This window comes from Felis catus, chromosome A2 (genome assembly GCF_018350175.1).
Source record: "Felis catus isolate Fca126 chromosome A2, F.catus_Fca126_mat1.0, whole genome shotgun sequence".
NCBI lineage: Eukaryota > Metazoa > Chordata > Mammalia > Carnivora > Felidae > Felis > Felis catus.
The window spans coordinates 10439639-10463700 of NC_058369.1; the positions used below are offsets into that span (position 1 = coordinate 10439639).

The 24062-nt window shown below is 43.1% G+C and overlaps 1 protein-coding gene across 4 annotated transcripts in view; it reads left to right on the plus strand.

The window, feature by feature from the left end:
• Positions 1–7892, plus strand: part of ADGRE2 (adhesion G protein-coupled receptor E2) — a 36588-nt gene extending 28696 nt beyond the window's left edge. Inside the window, exons 14-18 of one of the 4 annotated variants that reach the window (XM_045047185.1) lie at positions 130–196; positions 479–570; positions 1596–1764; positions 1850–1960; positions 3796–4592. In XM_045047185.1, the coding sequence (XP_044903120.1) occupies positions 130–196; positions 479–570; positions 1596–1764; positions 1850–1960; positions 3796–3963 (607 nt within the window). In that variant the 3' untranslated portion in view covers positions 3964–4592. Of the gene's footprint in view, positions 1–129; positions 197–478; positions 571–1595; positions 1765–1849; positions 1961–3795; positions 4593–7116 lie in introns of those variants that run through there. The other 3 variants (XM_023241032.2, XM_045047173.1, XM_045047177.1) reach the window with 3 other exon arrangements.
• The last annotated feature ends 16170 nt before the right edge of the window (positions 7893–24062 follow it).

Genomic DNA, 24062 nt, shown 5'->3' on the forward strand with positions numbered 1-24062 from the left:
GCCTGTCATGGAAGAGTCAGTATTTGTTGATGAATGAATGAATGAACAAATGAATGAATGAACGAATTTATATAATTGTTCTACATTCCTCAGGATGAATGCATTTTTTACTTTCTCTCTCTTGCCCAGCTGCTGGCTCCATCCAGAAAAGATGTTTATATGGAGCTTCCTGGGACCAGTCTGTGTCGTTATCTCTGTGAGTGATGATGTCAGAGCATCCTTAATGCTCAGCTGAGGGTCATTCATTAGAAGAGCAGAATTATAAGGGGGGGGGGGCGGTGACAGGGGCAGGAATGTCCCTGGATTGTCATTTTTTTTGGGGGGGGGTTTGGTTTTCTAAGACTGCTCCTAAAACTATGAGCTCTAACATGGTTACTTAATATGAAAACGACTTAAATGTGGGATTGATGTGGGGCAGGCTGGGAGACAGATAACCAATTGAAATTGTACTCAATAAACCTTCTGTGGTTTCCCGAAGGTCAATTTAGTGTTGTTTTTCATGACCCTCTGGATTTTGCAAAGCAAGCTGTCTTCCCTCAACAGCGACGTATCCACCCTCCAGAACACAAGGTAAGGTGGAGGAGAGAGTGACAACCCCACGGGCATAGGTGGTCCAAAGGGCAAACCCGTGTGCCTCGGTGGTCCTTAGTGTTTCTTCTGAGGGGACCCAGAGTAAAGAGGTGTAGTTAACCTTCTCAGTCAGAAGAGCTGGCACTCTGGCCGAAATGTTCTGTCCATTTCTAGCCCCGGCTTGTCGCTTCCCTCAGCAACAGGAAGAATCGACCTTGGTCACTAAACATTCTTTGGACTTTTGCCAGGGAATCCTAGGACGAAGGTGCAGGGAACATTTATGTTCCCACGAAGCACTTAGAAAAGCCTGTGGCTGTTTCCACAGCCCAGCCTCCACTTGCTGCCCCGCTCAGTGCAGGCTCCTTCTCACCCCTGTTCCCGTCCTTTCTCCGGAGAAAATCCTAGCCAGTGTCGAATCTTCTGGGAGGCGAGGGCAATCCTTGTTCCAGCGACCTTTGTGCAGATTTAATGCTGTTTCTTCCACGTTCCTACCGTTATCCTTTCCAAATGAAAAGAGAAATCTTGCCTTTTTTTTTTTTTTTTTAAGTTTACTTATTTATTTTGAGAGAGAGAGAGAGAGAAAGAATCCCAAGCAGGCTCCACACTCACAGTGTGGGGCTCGAAGTCACAAACCACGAGATCACGACCTGAGCCTCAGTCAGCCGCGCAACGGGGTCACCCAGGTGCCCCTTGCCTTTGTTATTTTTAATGCCCAGGTCCCAGCACAGACCCTCCTCGGTGGTGTTGGTTGAATGAATTTCAGGATCTCCAGGGAGCACTGTAAAACTTTTGAAACTTACATTGTGAGGTATCCCTATCCTCCTCAATGCAAGTCAAGACACTTTCCTGGTCCCAAGTGGCATTTTGGCTGTGGGGAATCACTGACAGTAAAGATCAGAGCCCATCACAAGTCAGTCTGAGAACTCATCACCGACAGGGGGTGACAGCAGCCTCCGTGGGGCGGGGAGGAGAATGGCTTGTGTTGCTCCCGGTGCATCACGAGCCTCCTCTCTCCTCCTACCCAGGATGCTGACATTCAAAGCGACGGCTCAGCTCCTCATCCTGGGCTGCACGTGGTGTCTGGGCCTCCTGCAGGTGGGGCCAGCTGCCCGCGTCATGGCTTACCTCTTCACCATCATCAACAGCCTGCAGGGAGCGTTCATCTTCCTGGTGTACTGCCTCCTCAGCCAGCAGGTACCACAGTCCGGCCCCCATCCAGGACTCTTCCTGTCCCCACCCCGCCCAGTGAGCTGACCCAGAGCATGCTTCACCCTTGCAGGTCTGGGAGCAGTACAGGAAATGGTTTAGAAGGGCCAGGAAAGCCAAAGCCGAGTCTGAGAAGTACACACTGTCCAGCAGGGCCGTGTCTGATGCCTCCACCCCCAACACGGTAGGATCGCGTTCTGCTCCCACAGCCCTTCCCTAACTGATCCGCTTGAGTGCCGTCCTTGTCCAAGTACAGTGCTTGTCACACTGAACAACTTTATATGCAGCGGATAGATGACGCTCTAGGGTGGTTCCCCCTTGGTTTGCGTTTGACTCATGGACTATTACCCACGGTCTCCTTGGAAAGGTTTGTTTAAGACTATATGTTGTTCTTAGTCCTCAGGGAACCGTGTTCCTCTTAACTCTTACACACCAACACTCTTATTACACACCTGCCGTGTGGCAGGCATGGCTACCCAACAAACAAGAATCAATGCTCTGAAGGGGTGATGCGCGTTCTCGTCAGAGCCGCATTATCCTTATCCTTTTTCTCTACACCCACCCGTATCGCACAGTCACTGAGCAGAAAAGGCAAAGGCCCAGAAAGGCAACCATGGGGAAGGTTGGTGTGCGTATTTATGAATTAAACAGAAAGAAGCGTTGGCTGGCATCTTGGACTTTCTCACCAGACCGCCTATATTTTCCGCACCCTCTACCCACTGCGGAGCCAGGAAGGAACAACAGCAATGGTGTAGGATAATTCGTGGCGATGGCTACCAAGAGCCAACACCTACTGGTTTAGACTTAACCAAGTTCTTTTAAAAAAGTTTTTAAGTGTTTATTTACTTTTGAGAGAGAGACAGAGACAGAGCGAGAGCAGGGCAGGGACAGAGAGGGAGACGCAGGATCCGAAGCAGGCTCCAGGCTCCGGGCTGTCAGCACAGAGCCCGCCGCGGGGCTCGAACTCGCGAACCGTGAGATCATGACCTGAGCTGAAGTCGGATGCCCAACCGACTGAGCCACCCAGGCGCCCCTTAACCAAGTTCTTTACCTACGTTTTCTCACCTCTCCCACTTTCTGTGAAATCCCTTGGGTCTTCCTTCCCATCTAAAGGAGCCCCCTATGCTGCCAGGAAGTCCTTCTGTGTTTCTCTCTTTACCTTGTTCACCCAACCTCCACTACCACTGGTTCTGCCCCTGAATCTTCTGTCTCTTCCCCCTTTTGCAGCAAATGTTCTCACCACCTGTTTCACAGGGAAAATCAGAGCCCTCACGATGACACCTTGTGAACTCCATGCCGTTGCCTATTCCAACCAAACATCCTCGTGCATCCTTTTCACATCCCTGTGTCATGGATGCAGTCTCTCTCCTGCTCAGTGGAGACTGCTTCCACCTGCTCTTTGGGTCCCATCGTCATGCCTTATCAGTTATCTTTAAGTTACTGTTCACACGTCCTCCTTCTCTCCTTCCCCTTCCCTCTGTTACCATCTGGGAATATTCCTCCCGTAGTCAAGGAAACATGTTTGGTTCTCTTCTATCTTAAAAACAGGTACCACTGGGGCGCCTGGGTGGCACAGTCGGTTGAGTGTCCGACTTCAGCTCAGGTCATGATCTCACAGTTTGTGGGTTCGAGCCCCGTGTCAGGCTCTGTGCTGACAGCTCGGAGCCCGGAGCCTGCTTCGGATTCTGTGTCTCCCTCGCTCTCTGTCCCTCCCCCGCTCGTGCCCTGTCTCTCTCTGTCTCTCAAAAATAAGTAAAAAATGTTAAAAAAAAATTAAAAGCACGTACTACTTACCTTTTTTTAGCCACAGGCTAAGAGCTGACTTTTCTGTCTGTCTCCATTTCCTTGCCTTAAACTCACTCCCTCAACCTAGCAAATATGGTGTCTTTTCCCCTTCATGCCCCGAAACAAACATCTTTTAGACCCACAATGATCTCCGTGGCCCTACGTTTTCTCAGAAACTGGTGACGCTGATTCTCAGTCCTTTCTCATGAAACACTCCATCCTTATCCCCTCTAGATTCTACTCACATGCCCTTCTCTCTCTATGAGAGAGAGACAGAGCGCGAGCGGAGGAGGGACAGAGAGAGAGGGAGACACAGAATTGGAAGCAGGCTCCAGGCTCTGCAACATCAGCACAGAGCCTGACGCGGGGCTCGAACTTGTGAACCGTGAGATCATGACCTGAGCCGAAGTCATTCGCCTAACCAACTGAGCCACCCAGGTGCCCCTTCACTGTGCCTCTTTGGAACAAAGGCTTCGCATATATTTCCTCTCCTTGAAACACTCTTCTGTTTTCCTTGACACAAAACTATGGAAGCCCTGAGATCTTAGCTCATGTGTCTATTCCTCTGAGAAGCCTTCTCTTCTCACTCAGATTAGGTCAGATCTTCTTGTTTTCCACTCTCATGGCCCCTAGCTTTTCCTGCTGAGCGTTTGTCAGAGTCATTTTACTCTTGGTGTCTGCTCTTTGGTCAGTGTCTGTCCTCCCTCTAGACTTCAGCCCCAGCAGGCACCGTGTTGGTTTTCTCTCTCATGTATCCCCAACATTTCACACAGCGTCAGGCATACAGAAATGCTCTGCACATAATTGCTGTGTGGCTGATCAAATTAAATTAAATGAACACACCACAGCTGCAGAAGGGGCAGGAACTTGCTTGGTCATCAGTCTCTTCCCAACTTTCCAAGTGCTCAATAATTATCCAATGAGCAAACAAATGAATGAATAAATGAGTGAATGAACTGCCTGACCAGGAGGGGAGTAAAATATTAGAACAAACTACTGATTAGTTTATGACGCCTTTCTCTCGGGAATTTCAAGACAATTCTCTGCCCTGTTTTTTTTTTTTTTTTTTTTTTTTTTTTTTTTTTTAACGTTTATTGATTTTTGAGACAGAGAGAGACAGAGCATGAACAGGGGAGGGTCAGAGAGAGAGAGGGAGACACAGAATCCGAAACAGGCTCCAGGCTCTGAGCTGTAGCACAGAGCCTGATGCGGGGCTTGAACCCATGAACCATGAGATCATGACCTGAGCCGAAGTCAGACACTTAACCCACTGAGCCACCCAGGCGCCCCTCTGCCCTGTTGTTTTATTATTGACCATCATGTCTCCTTATTGACACCCAAGTATTTCCTTATGACCCAAGAGCATCGTGTAGATCTTAGTTCTCCAACTGAAACAGGTCTGGAATGAAATACCAGCTCTATCAAGGGCTTGCTATGTGAACTTGGTCAAATCGGTAAACATCTAAAATCTTTCACTGCCTCCTTTCTCTCTTCCATACACATGAGACAGTTTTCTTGGGTTCACTCAACTGGAACGAATTACTTGCTTCCACTTGCAGGCTTTCAGGTGGCTCATGCTTTGGTGGAAGGGGGCTGAACATCCCCCCCCCCCCCCCACACACACACACTGTGAACGCTTTTCAGCCAAGGATGTGGAGTGTAACCAGGCAGGACCAATGCAGCATCCCTCAGTGCAGCTGATGTCATCTGTACAAGGGAAGGGTCCCAAAGATCTGAGATGCTCCATTCTGGCTGTATCGCAGCCCTGTCCCACTCGGGGCTTGAGCTTACTCAGGAAGAATGTGACACTCAGCCCACACCTTTCTGTTTAGGGCATGCTAACAGTACTTAACCCTTCATGTTCTTGAATTAGCTCAGCGTCAGCAAGGCATGTTCCCATCCCTGGGAGCTAGCTCCTAGGATCCCCTGACTAGGACCCGAGCTTCCCTTGCTCCAGAGCCCCAGAAGATGGATATTTCCATTCCTATACTTTGATTGTATTAGTTTCTTACCGCTGTCGTAAACAAGCTATCACAGACGTACTGCTGAAAACCACACAAAAATTTATCTTACAGATTTAGAAGTTCAAAGTTTTAAATGGGTCTTAGGGGACTAAAATCAAGGTGTCAGCCGAGCTGAATTCCTTCTGGAGACTATGGGGGAGTTTTGTTTTCTCATCTTTTCCAGCATCTAGAGGCTGCTTGTATTCTTTAGCTAGTGGCCCATTGTTCCATTCATCTTTCTTTCTTTCTTTCTTTCTTTCTTTCTTTCTTTCTTTCTTTCTTTCTTTCTTTCTTTCTTTCTTTCTTTCTTTCTTTCTTTCTTTCCTTAATTTCTTTTTGAGAGAGAGAGAGAGAGAGAGAGAGAGAGAGAGAGAGAGAGAGAGAGAGAAAGAAACAGAGCACAAGCAGGGGAGGGGCAGAGAGAGAGGGAGACACAGAATATGAAGCAGGCTCCGGGCTCTGAGCTGTCAGCACCAGAGCCCGACATGGGGCTCGAACTCATGAACTGTGACATCATGACCTGAGCTGAAGTCGGATGCTTAACAGACTGAGCCACCCAGGCACCCCACCTGTTGTATGTAGGTGTGGTTTGCCTATGGTAGAACCACCAAAAATCTGCCTTATATTATAGTTTTTGAGTAAATATCTACTCCCTACCCTGAGATCGTATACCCAGCGAAGGAAAGAAACATACTTTCTGTGAGAAAACTAGCATCAGATAGCCAATGAAGGTGTCTAAAATGTAAGTAATCTGATCAGCTGTTTCTACTATCTGTGGGCAAAGAACCAAGCAATTCCATTGCTTAATGTGACTTTATCTTCGGCTGTCTCCTAAAACTTGGTGCCTCTAGTGTTTGAAGATACAGGAGGGCCTCATCCTGGCATCTATTCTGTGGCTTCCTGAAGCCTCGTTCAAGAAAAACAAAATATTTGCTCTTGTGTTCAGTTCTGAATAATTTCATGAAGCACAATTTTTATCAACTTATTGTATAGAGATTAGCATGGGAGCCTGCCCTACTCAAACACCAGAAATTACAGTGATCTTCCTGTAGACCCGGGAAGAAGCAACTTATATTGGGAATGGAAAGGATAAGGGGGAACAAGACGAAATCCATGTTTTTGACTTTACATCTTAGGTGGTTGACGACACACAGTATTTCCAGCCTTGCATTAATTCCCCCCCCCTCTTTTATTTCTCCATGTGTAAAGCAACATTTTACAAACTCAGAAGCAGAGAGACCAGGGCGTATATCTTGAAACAGATCATTTTTTTTTCTGTAGTGTATTTCATTGTTCTTGTCTTCTATACCTTGGGGGTTAGGAAATGCAGGGAGATGGGACTTTTGAGGAAGACCAGTGTTTCTCAAAGTACTTTGTGATATGGCCTTTATGATGATCCTCTGACATAACCATCTGGCAAGGAAATTTGATGATTGAAACTCACAAAAAAATTGAAGGCTCCTTAAATTTCTTATTTGTTTTTTTCAATGGAAACTTTAAAATTATCTTTCTGTGGTCTTAGACATAATTTGTAAAATATTATTTTTTCTAGGTTAATTAAAACAACCCTTTGAATTATATATTCTTAAATCCGTGGAAAACTGGAACTGTTATTCTCTGAGCCCCTGACAGAGGACAAGTAAGACTTTGTTGTGTGTGTTTCAAGAAATTCATCGTGTCGGCAATGTGAAAGACGTCAACCATGCTTGACATTCAGTTCCTGCAAAATCTGGAATTTGTATGTGCCTTTAAGTGTGCTTAGAAAACTTCCAACATAGAAAGGGCCAGCTGTGGCTCAATTTCTTGGTCACTCTGGGTTAAGCCCTTCACCGAAGCCTCTCCTTCCTACAAAGACGAGTCCAGATGTTGACAATCTATGAGCCAGAAAACTCACCTCAACGGATTTTCCTACGTACAACATTCATGGCGGGGGAGTGGGGGGGGGTGGTGGTGGTTAGGGAATTTACATATGCATTGGGTAGGAGGGCACAAACATTCAGTCCACAACAATCTGTAAGATGGAAAACCAGAAGAAAGGGGTACTGTGGTCCAGGGGATCCTGTGCCTGTGGGGACATGGTAGGCGTGGGACAAACCCTCGTTGGGGAGGGCAGGTGGGAGAGAGCTCGAGGGTTATCTGATAGCAGCATCCCTAGATGGTGACGGTTTGGGAGGCAGATCTCAGCATTTGTCCCTTTCTCTTCACCTTTAAAGCCTATCAAATCTTGTCTCCTTATTTATAATGGGAATAACAGTGTTAATTTCCTGATGGGTCATTTTTGAATGTTAAGTGAGAAAATAAAGACTAAGTTCTGGTAGGAAACCCAAAGACGAGAGTTAACTGGGGCAAGTGGGCATGGCTGTTTCTAGCTCATTTCTCCAGAATTCTGTCCTCAAGTTAGACACTGCCATGAGGCAAGTCTCTGAAGTGAGATTCCGCTTGTCACACTAGAGCTCCAGTACAAGACCCATCCATCAAAGGTGGCAGCGAGGGACGAAGAGACAGGGTTGAAGAGGTCTTTCCCTTCAGCTCTCTGCTTTGGGGGGCGGCTGTGAGCAGCTTACGTCACCACTTGCCCCCATTCCTTGATCTGATGGCTATTGTGTGGACGAGGAAGCAGGGACTCAATCAGGATTTAGCACCTTGGTAGAGAACGTAGAATCTGGACACCAGAAGTATGTTACAAGAAGCTTTCAGAAGCTGAAAGTTAAGGAGCCCATGTGTCATGGAACTGGTAAGTTTAAAAGTCAGGGACCACAAAACCACAAACAGCAGAACATGCAGACTTAGAGTCATCAAGTCCCAGGGACGACTTTGATATCCAGAGGTTGGGTTCTTGGGTTCTAGCCATGTAAGATTGTGAGAGAGAGCATCTGGGATATGGAAGTTCCCAGGGATTCAGAGGGGGCTTTAAAAAATGTTTATTTATTTATTTTTGAGAGAGAGAGAGAGAGAGAGAGAGAGAGAGAGAGAGAGAGAGAGAACGAACAAGCAGGGAAGGGGCAAAGAGAGAGGGAGACACAGAATCCGAAGCAGCCTCCAGGCTCTGAGCTGTAGCACAGAGCCTGATGTGGGGCTTGAACCCATGAACCACGAGATCATGACCTGAGCTGACGTAGGCTGCTTAACTGACTGAGCCACCCAGGTGCCCCAGAAAAGTGGGCTTAAGAAGTGAAATAGAAGCCAGGGCACTGGGGGAAGGAGTAGTAAAATAGAATGCATGGAGGGGACCGACCACTGGGGAATGCTAGGGGCTGAGCTAGATCAGTCATCCTTCCTTTGGGACATTCTGGGCTAGGAGTTCCAAAGACTGATAGGTAGGGATAGGGGCCTGGGAAGAACTAAGTGAGATATTTTGTGAGTGAAGATGGGAAGATCAGGGATGGTGAGGGGGCTTGATAGGCATTGGGTTGTTTTGAGAGAAGCTGGTGTTAGGGGAACTGGGGAGACACTAGGTGGTGTGTAGGGGCTGGGGGGAAGTGGGAGCAACAGGGATTTGGAGAGAGACCGCATCAGGGGTGAGTACGGCCGTAGACAGGGGGTAGGGGATGGATGGGAAAGACTAGGAGGGACAGGGGATAGATAGAGGGAGACATGGAGGAATGGTGGCTGGAGGGTGCAGGAAGGTGCAGGAGTGGGGCCCCTTAGAGGGCTTGCGGGGATTCAGGACGGTGGGCTGAGTAGGTCTGAGGTGGTATAACAACTGGGGGAACAGGAAGGGAGGGGGTGGGAAAATGGGGGAGGTTTGTGGACCTGAGGAAAAATGAGGTGAGCTGGTGGGACTGGAGCACCCAGGACACTCTGGGGATTATTGATCTGGCGATGTGGGATGGACAGAAGTCCAGTGGTTCTCAGGTGGCTGGAACCATTGAGTACAAGCAGGGTGGATGGAGGGGAGAACAAGGGGAAACAAGAGTGTGTGGTTGTAAAAGAAGGCAGTGAAGTACAGGAGCCCTGGAAGCATGGGAAGGAGTGAGAACTTGGGGAGAAATTATAATAAATTTAATATGGGGCCAAGTATTTGGTAGAGACAGAGGAAGGCTAGAAGTGTTTGCATCCCTGATAGGGCTCAGGGTGCCAGGTGAGGGGCTGAAAGGCTGCTGTTGAAATAGGGATATAGGAAAAGTGTGAGAAGAATGGGAAGGATTGGGCAGATATATGAGACCAGGGAAGGAAATAGGTGATGGGTGTTTGAATGGAATCAGAATGTTCTTGGTGTTCTTTGCCATTGGGCGCAGGGTGACTCTGGACTTGGTGGAGGTTACCGGACTTAGGGAGATTGGGATGGGAGAGAAAATGGGATGATGAAGGGGGTGGGCAATGGTTTGTAGAAAGTGGGGGCGGGGTTTGCAGACTTAGGGAAGACTAGGTGGATAGAGGTAGGGGAATATAGTGATGCTGGCAGACCAAGATGGGAAGGGAGGTGGAGAAATGGACTAGAAGTAGTGAGGAAAGGGGAGAGCCTGGGGGAGCCTGGTGAAGAGACCCGTCTGAGGAGTTTCTTCAAGAGGAGAAAAAGGAGCAGCTATGCCCACACCTCTCTTCTCTGCCCCCTCATCCACGGGCAGCTGTGCCATATAATGTCTTCGAGCAGTTATAGCTCAGACTTTGAGTCCGGAGTTCTCGTCCAGCAAGAGAGCAGATGCAGAAATGAAAACGAGAGAGGCTAATGTCTGGGAGGAGACAAGGGCCCCGAATAGGGGTTGTGTCTCCATAGGTATTGAGCTCTCAAGATTCTACATACGCGGCGAACATGCAGAAGAAAACAATCAGATAGTAGCCATTAACTTGTGTGCGTAAGAAGCAAAGGGTTTGGGGGGCAGGTGGCATTTGAAGTTGTGATCAAAGCACAATGATATACTGGCGCCAGATGGAAAGTGTTTTCCTGCAGGCGATGTAACTAATTAGCTTCTATCTTTAAAGTTTAAGATTGATGGAGCATGCAGCTTTAAGGATAACAATTTACTTGTCTCGCTAACCAACCTTGGGTGCTTTCACGCTGCGGGGGGCTTTCCAGCCTATGCTTTGTTAACCCTTAAGTGTAAGTTAGAGAATTCTTAAACTTATTTCCCACACAACTATTGTTAAGGTTATGAGTACAGCACTGACTTCCTATTCAGAGAGAACATTACAGGGTTTTCTGATTTCCAAAGGAACGCGAGAAAAATGCAGAACATTTGGAAAGTTTTGAAAAGCATGATGGAAAACTAAATGTTAGGGATCCCACGCTGAGAAAAAGGTCATGGTTGACCTGATGGGCATTTTTCTCTCTGTCTCCATCTCTCATTCTTTGACTTTCTGTCATCCACACCCAGGTGGGTGATCCATTCCTTTGGGGCACACGTGACTTTTTTTTTTTTTTTTTTTACCTCCTCCATGTTGGTCTAAAGCCAGAGACCATGACTTGGAGCTGGTCCAGGTGGCTCCCACTCATGACAACCACCATTCGGAACTAACCACTGGGAACGGGAAACCCTTTAGACCAGTGTCCCCCAACTTCAGACACTCCTCTGACACCACCATGATTTTTGCTATATGTGGTGTCCACGGTCACGTTTATCTTTATCTTGACTCTGTTTTTCAGCATCCTAACTAATCATAAGTTTTTCTCCCATTATGCCTTCAAATAAGCCAAATTTATAAAGACTTGGAAAAAACATTCATTGATACATCAATCAACATCTCAAGAGTTATATTTTGGAAAGAATTTTCAGGGTGCTCATTTTATTCATCCCACTTGCCTTAATTTGCGCGGAGGCCCATTCATCTGTGCACTTGCCTGTTAGATATCCAGCGCTAAGCACATAGCGTATTGCCAGACACACAAGAGAAAACACGTTATTAGTTAAGTGACCAAATAGATTATTTCATACATCTTTTTTATACCCATTCTAGGGATGAAGAAATTAAGACTTACGGACACGAACTAATTGGTCCATGGTCACACAGTTAGCAAGCAGCTGAGCTAGGACATGTTCCCAGTTGGAGATAAACTTAAAAAATCAATGTTCGCACATGGGACTATCTTGAGACAGTGCCTGAAAGGGGTCGGTAAGAGGTGGACTTGGAAAGTCTCTTTGAAGTGGTATTTGGAAGGAATCTGCATTTTGGGAAGAGAATGAGAGGAGAAGGAATTATGCCACGTGCCTTGTAAAGCGATTGGAAGCTTTCAGACAAGCAAGTGACTTCTCTCCCTTCCAAAAATGTTTATGCGTTTGGAATATGGTTGTATTTGTGAAGTGAGAGATTTGAGTAAAATAGAGTCCGGAAAATATGAAAATATTTTTCTATTCCCCAAATACAGAGATGACGCCATTTTGTAGGGGTGAGAATCGTGAAAGTCAGGTGTGAATCTCATCAGCCCTAGACAGAAGTAATAATCTGCTTACCTGGGTTTTTCTTTTCTTTTTTCTTTTTGTAATAAATTAAGATTTTAATGGTTCTACTTTTCTTTTTTTTTGATGTAAACAAGGATTTATTTCATACTGAAACATTAAGAAATGTCTATTAATTATGTAGGAATTGGTAGTTCAGTTTACTCTAGCAATATTCATCTTCAAAATTCTTTGGGGGCATTAATATTCTATTTCTCGTGATTAATGCAGGGTCATTCTCTTCTTGAATACACAATATGTTATGTTATTTACATTACTGTACCTCATAACATTACCACTTTTAGGCACGTTAGCAATGGAGTTTAGAAACATCTATGAAGACTCGTTTTCTGGATCTCTTCAGCTGTTTCAATTTTAACAGAATTGTTTGGTAATGTCTGGAGCTACAAATAGAAACTTTATGAATAATTATGTCTGAGACTATGGTGATAGCTTACAAACTACTATTTAGATACCAACTTTTCTTCTCCATCACCTAATAGTCTAAATTCCTCTGTCCGCAGACCAAACCCATCCATATCTTGATATAACCATAGCCTTCCACAATTGAAGCTTTCTCTCTAGCACAATACATGTGCTACTTTTCACTCCCATCAGCCTCCAGTTTTCTCCTTCCATTTTATATTATGTAAGATGGATTGCTTTTCCTCAACTCCTCTTTTTTCCTCAGGTCAAAGTCCCATGGATCTTTTAAGATAAGACTTAGTTTCTAGATTCATCTCTCCTCTGTGGCATTTTGTAAGACTTCCCCAAAGAGTAAATTTCTCACTTAAACACCAGTTTTCAGAAGGGTTAATGTACATATTTTTTATTCACAAAGAAATTGTCAATACCCTTACAGAAGTAAAAGAAAGTAGCAAAAATATGTCCAAAAGACCATAAAAACTCCTGTAATCCTACCTACCTAGAAATAATTTCCTTTCTTATGCATCCTCACATATGTACATAATGGTTCTACTTTTCATTGCACAAGAAATCTATATTTTTTCTTGTTGTAATTCCTTTATTTATTTATTTATTATTATTATTACTATTATTATTATTTTATAAAAGATACACACACAACTTTAACATTTATTTATTTTTGGGACAGAGAGAGACAGAGCATGAACGGGGGAGGGGCAGAGAGAGAGGGAGACACAGAATCGGAAACAGGCTCCAGGCTCCGAGCCATCAGCCCAGAGCCCGACGCGGGGCTCGAACTCACGGACCGCGAGATCGTGACCTGGCTGAAGTCGGACGCTTAACCGACTGTGCCACCCAGGCGCCCCTGTTGTAATTCCTTTAAATGCTGTAGGAATCTATACATTGAAAGTTTCCCCTTACGTCCCATTTACACCCCCTTACATCACAGACACATGCCCACATTCTTTCTATAGGCGTCTACTGTTTATAGTTTTGTTAAAAAATTTTTTCTTTCCAACTAAAACTTTTATTTTATTAATATAACTTATTGTCAAATTGGCTAACATAGAGTGTGTAAAGTGTGCTAATTTTTCTTAAATTTTATTTATTTTTGAGAGAGAGACAGAGGGAGTGAGCAGGGAAGGGGCAGAGAGAGAAGGAGAGAGAGAATGTCAAGCAGGTTCTGTGCTGTCAGCATGGAGCCTGATGTGGAGCTCAACTCACAAGCCATGAGGTCATGACCTGAGCTGAAACTAAGAGTCGGATGTTTAACGGACTGAGCCACCCGGGTGCCCCTACTGTGTATAGTTTTATATTCATCTTTCTTATTATTTCTATGCATGTACGTATATATTTGTATATCTCCATGCATGTTATAGAAATGGGTTCATATTCTGTGTACCATCGTGGAATTCATTTTTCACATATAGCTTTTACACAGTTGTAGAGTATTCCCTCGTATGGCTGTATCATGTTTAACTACTTCTTGTGAATGAACATTTGGGTTACCTCCTAGCAGTGAAATACTTTCTGCTTTGTGAGCTACGTGGGCTCGGTCACAACGACACAAACCTTCTGTAAAGGCTCAGACAGGAAATATTTCAGCTTTGTGAGCCATATGGTCTCTGTTACGATGACTCAACTCCATGGTTGTCCCTGCCAAACTCAGGCACAGACAGAACATCAACGAACGGGCACGACTGTGCCAATAAAACTTCATTTACAAACACAAGCAGCCAGCCCACGTGCTGTAGTTTGCCAAACCGGATTATGAGCAGACGTAAGTCTTGGGGTCAGAGTCCGAATTCAGGGGCCTGCATGTCTGAGAGGACAGAGGAGAAATTGAATGGGATAAGGACAGAATGCTCATATGTAAGTGGCCCTCCTTGCAGCCCTGTCTACATCAGCACAACCCTACCCCTGAAGCAGGGCCGGCTGGATGTGATGGCACACCTGATCCAGTGAGTCCCTGTGTTCCAACTGCTACTGCCATTCATTCATTCATTCATTCATTCATTCATTCATTCATTCATGTAATTTTTAAGTAGGCTTCACACCCAGTGTGGAGCCCAACGCAAGACTTGAACTCACGACCCAGAGACCAAGACCTGAGCTGAGATCCAAGAGTCGGATGCTTAACCGACTGAGCCACCCAGGCATCCCTGCTACGGCCCCTTAACATTACACTGTCCTCTGCCTGCAGTGGTTCCTTTTTTTTTTTTTTTTTTAATTTTTTTTTTCAACGTTTATTTATTTTTGGGACAGAAAGAGCCAGAGCATGAACGGGGGAGGGGCAGAGAGAGAGGGAGACACAGAATCGGAAACAGGCTCCAGGCTCTGAGCCATCAGCCCAGAGCCCGACGCGGGGCTCAAACTCACGGACCGCGAGATCGTGACCTGGCTGAAGTCGGCTTCACCGACTGCGCCACCCAGGCGCCCCCTTTTTTTTTTTTAATGTTTATTTATTTTTGAGAGAGAGACACAGTGTGAATGGGGGAGGGGCAGAGAGAGAGAGGGAGACACAGAATCCAAGGCAGGCTCCAGGCTCTGAGCTGTCAGCACAGAGCCTGATGCGGGGCTCGAACTCAAGAGCTGCGAGATCATGACCTGAGCAGAAGTCAGACGCTTAACCCCTGGAGCCTCCTAGGTGCCCCAGCCTGCAGTTGTTTCTGATACGAAATCAAGGGAAATTTATGTTGCTGTTTCCCTTTTATGTAAGGTGTCATTTCTCTTTGGCTGCATTTAGGATTATCTTTTTATCTTTGGTTTTTAGCAGTTTGATTACGATATGCCTAGGTGTGCTTTTCTTTGTATTTGTTCTGCTTAGAATTTGCAGAACTTCTTGAATCAAGAAATTACGTCTTTCAACAAATTTGGGGAGTTTTTGGCCATTATTTAAATATCTTCCTGCTCCAGGAGTGCCTGGGTGGCTCAGTGAGTTAAGCATCTGACTTTTGATTTCGGCTCAGGTTGTGATCTCAGTTTGTGAGACTGAGCCCCGCATTGGGCTCTGCACTGGCAGCATGGGACATACTTGGAATTCTCTTTCCCTCTCTCTCTCTCTGCCCCTCCCTTGCTTGCATCTGTCCTCTCTCAAAATGAATCAATAAACATAAAAAATATTTTCCGGGGGCGCCTGGGTAGCTCAGTCGGTTGAGCGTCCGACTTCAGCTCAGGTCACGATCTCACGGTTTGTGAGTTCAAGCCCCGAGTCAGGCTCTGGGCTGATGGCTGGGAGCCTGGAGCCTGCTTCCAATTCTGTGTCTCCCTCTCTCTCTGCCCCTCCCCCATTCATGCTCTGTCTCTCTCTCTGTCTCAAAAATAAACATTAAAAAAAATTAAAAAAAAAATTTCCGGCTCCATTTCTCTCCTATCCTTCTTGAATTCCAGATACTGAGAGTCCCCAGAAAATTCTAAAAAACAAAGCAGGTTTCACACCCAGTGCAGAGCCCGATTTGGGGCTTGATCTTACCACCATGAGGTCATGACCTGAGCTGACATTAAGAGTTGGACACTTAACCGACTGAGCCGCCCAGGTGCCCTGAAATTGCTCTGCTTATATTCTTAAAAGATTTTTTTTTGAAGCTTATTTATTTTGAGATGGAGCTTTCATGCACATGTGCCTGTGTGAGCAGGGGAGGGGCAGAGAGAGGGAGAGAGAATCCCAAGCAGGCTCAGCATGTCAGTGCAGAGCCCAATGAGGGGCTCAAACTCACCAACGTGAGATCATGACCCGAGCGAAAATGAAGAATCAGACGCTTAACTGACTGAACCACCCTGGTGCCCTCGCTCTATGTTTTTAAAGACCAATTTTTTTAGGGACGCCTGGGTGGCTCAGTCGGTTAAGCGACTTTGGCTCAGGTCATGATCTCGCAGTCCGTGAGTTCAAGCCCTGCGTCGGGCTCTGTGCTGACAGCTCAGAGCCTGGAGCCTGCTTCAGATTCTAGGTCTCCCTCACTCTCTGCCCCTCCCCCGCTCATGCTCTGTCTCTATCTCAAAAACATTAAAAAAAAATTTTTTTTTAAGATTTAATGTGGGGCGCCTGGGTGGCTCAGTCGGTTGAGCGGCCGACTTCGGCTCAGGTCACGATCTCGCGGTCCGTGAGTTCGAGCCCCGCGTCGGGCTCTGGGCTGACAGCTCAGAGCCTGGAGCCTGTTTCAGATTCTGTGTCTCCCTCTCTCTGACCCTCCCCCATTCATGCTCTGTCTCTCTCTGTCTCAAAAATAAACGTTAAAAAAAAGAGACTAATTTTTTAAAGAGCAATTATAGGTACATGGCAACATTAACAGGAAAGAGCAGTGATTTCCCCATATAGCCCTTGTCCAAACACGCATACCCCACGTGTACCCCAGCAGGGACATCAACATCACTCACCAGAAGGTACATTTGTTACAATTGATGTATCTAGACTGACACATCATCATCGTGCAAAGTCCATAGTTCAAGTTAGGGTTCACTCTTGGTGTTGTGCATTCTGTTGCTGGCACATTTTTCAATATTTCATTCTTGCAAATGTAATCCAAACAACCTTCTTGTAAATATTGTCCTATGAATATGGTAGTGTTTTTCTGAGAAACACTGGAAAGATGTGGGATTGCTGGGGCCTGGGGGTATGTTAAATTTTCATAGCTATTAACAAATTGCTGAATGAAGTGTTTATATCAGTTTATGCTAATGCCATATGGGAATATCTCTTTCACCCTGGTCTAACCGATATTGAATGCTGTCCAACTTTGAGGATTTTTTTTCAATCTAATGCTTGACAGTATTAGCTCCTTGTTGTAGTAACTTCAATATCCTTGATTACTATGCGTTTTTTTTCCTCTTTAAGTATTTTATTGACAAAATGCAGACTCATATCATGCATTTCTTCTTCTTTTTTTTTTTTAAATTTTTTTTAACGTTTATTTATTTTTGAGACAGAGAGAGACAGAGCATGAACGGGGGAGGGTCAGAGAGAGGGAGACACAGAATCGGAAGCAGGCTCCAGGCTCTGAGCTGTCAGCCCAGAGCCCGACGTGGGGCTCGAACTCACGGACCGTGAGATCGTGACCTGAGCTGAAGTCAGAGGCTTAACCGACTGAGCCACCCAGGCGTCCCATCATGCATTTCTTCTTTTACTCTGCTATTTGTTCAGATAGTGCACACAGAGTTAGGTTAGATTTTTAGATTTTTTTTTCTTTTCTTTTTCTTTTCTTTTTTTGGGGGGGGTAAAAGTAATTTAACTATTTTTTATTTTTTTAAAATTTACATCCAAATTAGTTAGTATATAGTGAAGCAATGATTTCAGGAGTAGATTCCTTAGTGCCCCTTACCCATTTAGCCCATCCTCCTCCCACAACCCCTCCAGCAACCTTCAGTTTGTTCTCCATATTTATGAGTCTCTTCTGTTCCCCCCCCCCCCGCTGTTTTTATATTCTTTTTGTTTTCCTTCCCTTATGTTCATCTGTTTTGTCCCTTAAAGTCCTCATAGGAGTGAAGTCATATGATTTTTGTCTTTTTCTGACTAATTTCACTCAGCATAATAACCTCCAGTTCCATCCATGTAGTTGCAAATGGCAAGATTTCATTCTTTTTGATTGCAGAGTAAGACTCCATTGTGTATATATACCACATTTTCTTTATCCATTCATCCATCAATGGACACTTGGGCTCTTTCCATACTTTGGCTATTGTTGATAGTGCTCCTGTAAACATGGGGGTGCATGTGTCCCTTCAAAAGAGCACACCTGTATCCCTAGAAGATAAATGCCTAGTAGTGCAATTTCTGGGTCATAGGGTAGTTCTATTTGTAGTTTTTTGAGAAACCTCCATACTGTTTTCCAGAGTGGCTGCACCAACTTGCATTGCTACCAACAATGCAAAAGAGATCCTCTTTCTACGCATCCTCACCAACATCTGTTGTTGCCTGAGTTGTTAATGTTAGCCATTCTGACAGGTGTCAGGTGGTATCTCATTGTGGTTTTGATTTGTATTTCCCTGATGATGAGTGATGTGGAGCATTTTTTCATGTGTTGGTTGGCCATCTGGATGTCTTCTTTGGAGAAGTGTCTATTCATGTCTTTTGCCCATTTCTTCACTGGATTATTTGTTTTTTGGGTGTTGAGTTTAATAAGTTCTTTGTAGATTTTGGATACTAACCCTTTATCTGATATGTCATTTGCAAATATCTTCTCCCATTCTGTCGGTTGCCTTTTAGTTTTGCTGATTGTTTCCTTCGCTGTGCAGAAGCTTTGCATTTTGATGAGGTCCCAGTAGCTCATTTTTGCTTTTGTTTCCCTTGCCTCTGGAGACATGTTGAGTAAGAAGTTGCTGAGGGCAAGATCAAAGACATTTTTGCCTGCTTTCTCCTCGAGGATTTTGATGGCTTCCTGTCTTACACTGAGGTCTTTCATCCACTTTGAATTTATTTTTGTGTATGGTGTAAGAAAGTAGTCCAGGTTCATTCTTCTGCATGTCACTGTCCAGTTTTCCCAGCACCACTTGCTGAAGAGGCTGTCTTTATTCCATTGGATAGTCTTTCCTGCTTTGTCAAAGATGAGTCGGCCACACGTTTGTGGATCCATTTCTGGGTTCTCTATTCCGTTCCATTGATCTGAGTGTCTGTTCTTGTGCCAGTACCATACTGTCTTGATGATGACAGCTTTGTAGTATAGCTTGAAGTCTGGGATTGTGATGCCTCCTGCTTTGGTTTTCTTTTTCAAGACTGCTTTGGCTATTCGGGGCCTTTTCTGGTTCCATGCAGATTTTAGGATTGTTTGTTCTAGCTCTGTGAAGAATGCTGGTGCTATTTTGATAGGGATTGCATTGAATATGTACATTGCTTTGGGTAGTATCGACATTTTAACAATATTTGTTCTTCCTCTCCAGGAGCATAGAATCTTTTTCCATTTTTTTGGTGTCTTCTTCAATTTCTTTCATAAGCTTTCTATACATTTCAGTGTATAGATTTTTCACCTCTTTGGTTAGATTTATTCCTAGATATTTTATGTTTTTTTGTGCAACTGTAAATGGATCAATTCCTTGATTTCTCTTTCTGTTGTTTCATTGTTGGTGTATAGGCATGCAACCGATTTCTGTGCATTGATTTTATATCCTGCAACTTTGCTGAATTCATGAATCAGTTGTTGCAGTTTTTTGGTGGAATCTTTCGGGTTTTCCATATAGAGTATCATGTCATCTTTGAAGAGTGAAAGTTTGACCTCCTCCTGGCTGATTTGGATGACTTTTATTTATTTGTGTTGTCTGATTGCAGAGGCTAAGACTTCTAATACTATGTTGAATAACAGTGGCGAGAGTGGACATCCCTGTCTTGTTCCTGACCTTAGGGGGATAGCTCTCAGTTTTTCCCCATTGAGGATGATATTAGTGTTGGGTTGTTCATATGTGGCTTTTATGATCTAGAGGTATGCTCCTTCTATCCCTACTTTCTTGAGGGTTTTTATCAAGAAAGAATGCTGTATTTTGTCAAATGCTTTCTCTGCATCTATTGAGAGGATCATATGGTTCTTGTCCTTTCTTTTACTGATGTGATGAATCATGTTGTTTTGTAGATATTGAACCAGTCCTGCATCCCAGGTACAAACCCCACTTGGTCGTGGTGAATAATTTTTTTTAATGTATTGTTGGATCCAGCTGGCTAATATCTTGTTGAGGATTTTGCATCCATGTTCATCAGGGAAATTGGTGTATAGTTCTCCTTTTTAGTGGGGTCTCTGGTTTTGGAATCAAGGTGATGCTGGCTTCATAGAAAGAGTTTGGAAGTTTTCCTTCCATTTCTATTTTTTGGAACAGTTTCAAGAAAATAGGTGTTAACTCTTCCTTAAATGTTCAGTAGAATTCCCCTGGAAAGCCATCTGGCCCTGACTCTTGTTTTTTGGCAGATTTTTGATTACTAAGTCTATTTCCCTACTGGTTATGGGTCTGTTCAAATTTTCTATTTCTTCCTGTTTCATTTTTGGTAGTGTATATGTTTCTAGGAATTTGTCCATCTCTCCCAGATTGCCCATTTTATTGGCATTGCTCATAATATTCTCTTATTATTGTTTTTATTTTTGGTGTGTTGGTTGTGATCTTTCCTCTTTCATTCTTGATTTTACTTTTTTGTGTCCTTTCCTTTTTCTTCTTGATCAAACTGGCTAGGGGTTTATCAGTTTTGTTAATTATTTCACAGAACCAGCTTCCGGTTTCATTGATCTCTTCTACTGTTTTTTTTTTTGGTTTCAATAGCATTAATTTCTGCTGTAATCTTTATTATGTCCTGTCTTCTGCTGGTTTTGGGTTTTATTTGCTGTTCTTTTTCCAGCTCCTTAAGGTGTAAGGTTAGGTTGTGTATCTGAGATCTTTCTTCCTTCTTTAGGAAGGCCTGGATTGCTATATACTTTCCTCTTATGACCGCCTTTGCTGTCCCAGAGGTTTTGGGCTGTGGTGCTATCATTTTCATTGACTTCCATATACTTTTTAATTTCTTCTTTAACTGCTTGGTTAGCCCATTCTTTCCCTAGTAGGATGTTCTTCAGTCTCCAAGTATTTGTTTACTCTCCAAATTTTTTTCTTGTGGCTGATTTCAAGTTTCATAGCATTGTGGTTTGAGAATATGCACGGTATGATCTTGATCTTTTTGTATTTACTTAGGGCTGATTTGTGTCTCAGTATATGGTCTATTCTGGAGAACGTTCCATGTGCATTGGAGAAGAATGTATATTCTGCTGCTTTAGGATGAAATGCTCTGAATATATCTGTGAAGTCCATCTGGTCCAATGTGTCATTCAAAGCCATTGTTTCCTTGTTGATATTTTGGTTAGATGATCTGTCCATTGTTTGAGTGGGGTGTTGAAGTCTCCTACTATTATGGTATTACTATTGGTGAGTTTCTTTATGTTTGTGATTCATTGATTTATATATTTGGGTGCTTTCACATTTGGTGCATAAATGTTTACAATTGTTAGGTCTTCTTGGTGGATAGACCCCTTGATTATGATATAATGCCCTTCTGCATCTCTTGATACAGTCTTTATTTTAAAGTCTAGATTGTCTGATATAAGTATGGCTACTCTGGCTTTCTTTTGTTGACCATTAGCATGATAGATGGTTCTCCATCCCCTTATTTTCAATCTGAAGGTGTCTTTAGGTCTAAAATGGGTCTCTTGTAAACAGCATATAGATGGATCTTGTTTTCTTATCCATTCTGTTATCCTATGTCTTTTGATTGGAACATTGAGTCCACTGATGTTTAGAGTGAGTACTGAAAGATATGAATTTATTACCATTATGATGCTTGTAGAGTTGGAGTTTCTGGTGGTGTTCTCTGGTCCTTTCTAATCTTTTGTTGCTTTTGATATATATATATATATATATATATATATATATATATATATATACACATATATATATATATACACACACACACATATGTATGTATGTACGTGTATATATGTACATATGTATACATATATACATATGTATACACATATACAAGTGTGTGTGTGTGTGTGTGTGTGTGTGTGTGTATATATATATATATATATATATTTTTTTTTTTTTTTCATCTTTTCTCCCCTCAGAGAGTCCCCCTTAAAATTTCTTGCAGGGCTGGTTTAGTGGTCACAAACTCATTTAACTTTTGTTTGTCTGGGAAACTTTTTATCTCTCCTTCTATTTTGAATGACCTTGCTGGATAAAGAATTCTTGGCTGCATATTTTTTCTGATTCAGCACACTGAATATATCCCACCACTCCTTTCTGGCCTGCCAAGGTTCTGTGGATAGTTCTGCTGCAAACCTGATCTGTCTTTTCTTGTAGGTTAGGGACTTATTTTCCCTTGCTGCTTTCATGATTCTCTCCTTGCCTGAGTATTTTGTGAATTTGACTATGATATGCCTTGTTGATGGTCGGTTTTTGTTGAATCTAATGGGAGTCCTCTGTGCTTCCTGGATTTTGATGTCTGTGTCTTTCCAGGTTAGGAAAGTTTTCCGCTAAGATTTACTCACATAACCCTTCTACCCCTATTTCTCTCTCTTCCTCCTCTGGGACCCTATGATTTTGATGTTGTTCCTTTTGAATGAGTCACTGATTTCTCTAAGTTAAATCGTGCTCTTTTGCCTTAATCTCCCTCTTTTTTTTCTGCTTCGTTACTCTCTATAAGTTTGTCCTGTATATCTCTGATTCTCTGTTCTGCCTCGTCCATCCTTGCCACCACTGCATCCATCCATGATTGCAGCTCAGTTATAGCATTTTTAATTTCATTCTGGCTATTTTTTACTTCCTTTATCTCTGCAGAAAGGGATTCTAATCTATTTTTGACTCCAGCTAGTATTCTTATTATCGTGATTCTAAATTCTGGTTCAGACATCTTGCTTGTGTCTGTGTTGGTTAAATCCCTGGCTGTCGTTTCTTCGTGCTCTTTCTTTTGGGGTGAATTCCTTCGTTTTATCATTTTGAAGGCAGAAAAGGAATTAATGAGGTAGAAAAATTGAAATTAAAAAAATTAAAAAAATATTAAAATTAAAAATTAAAAACACACCCACACAAAAATGGAATAGATGATGCTAGATCCTAGGTGTGTTTTGGTCTGGGTGTAGAAAGTGGTTTGACAGATTAGAGAAACAAACAAAAAAAAAAAAGGGGGGGAGAGAAAAAAAAAGGAAATCATTTGAGAATTTGAAAAAATGAATACACTAAAGTAGATAAAATACACAAATGTAGAGAATATAGTAGGAAAAATTATAGAAAAATATTTAAAAAAAATTTTTTTTTTCAACGTTTATTTATTTTTGGGACAGAGAGAGACAGAGCATGAACGGGGGAGGGGCAGAGAGAGAGGGAGACACAGAATCGGAAACAGGCTCTAGGCTCCGAGCCATCAGCCCAGAGCCCGACGCGGGGCTCGAACTCACAGACCGAGAGATCGTGACCTGGCTGAAGTCGGACGCTTAACCGACTGCGCCACCCAGGCGCCCCTAGAAAAATATTTTTAATGAAAATTAAAAATAAATATGAATTTTTTTCGTTTTCTGTATTTAAGAAAAAAGAAAAGAAACAAAAGAGAAAAAAGATAAAAAAAGAAAAAGAAAGAAGAAAAAAAAGAAATCATTTGAAAATTTGAAAAAGTGAATACACTGTAGTAGACTAAAATGAAATGATGGGAGTGAGATAGAATTTGAAAAGATTTACACAAAAGCAAAAAATATAGTTATAAAAATTAAATGAAAATATTTTTAAAAGAGACTGAAAACAAAAATGAAGTTTTTCTCTTTCTGCATTCAAGAAAAAGAATAGAAATGAAAAAGAGAAAAAAAGAAGAAAGAAAAAAAGGCAATTGTTTGAAAATTTGAAAAGGCGGGTACACTGAAGTAGACTAAAATAAAATGATGGAAGTAAAGTAGAAGTTGAAAAAATTTACACCAAAGTAAAAAATATAGTAATAAAAATTAAAGACAGATATTTTTAAGAAAAATTGAAAATAAAAATGAGTTTTTTCTCTCTCTGTATTCAAGAAAAAGAAAAGAATTGTAAAAGAGAAAAAGAAAGAGAAAAAAAAAGGAAAAAAAATTGACTAGATGAACCTGCTAACAGATTGAAGTAGGACTGAAATTGCTTCCGTTTCCCCTAGAGGTCAGTCCATGTAGCTCTTTCTAATCCGTAAATGAAGCCGGCGGTGAGGTTTGTGTTCTTGAAGAGCAAAGTTGGCCCAGTCAGG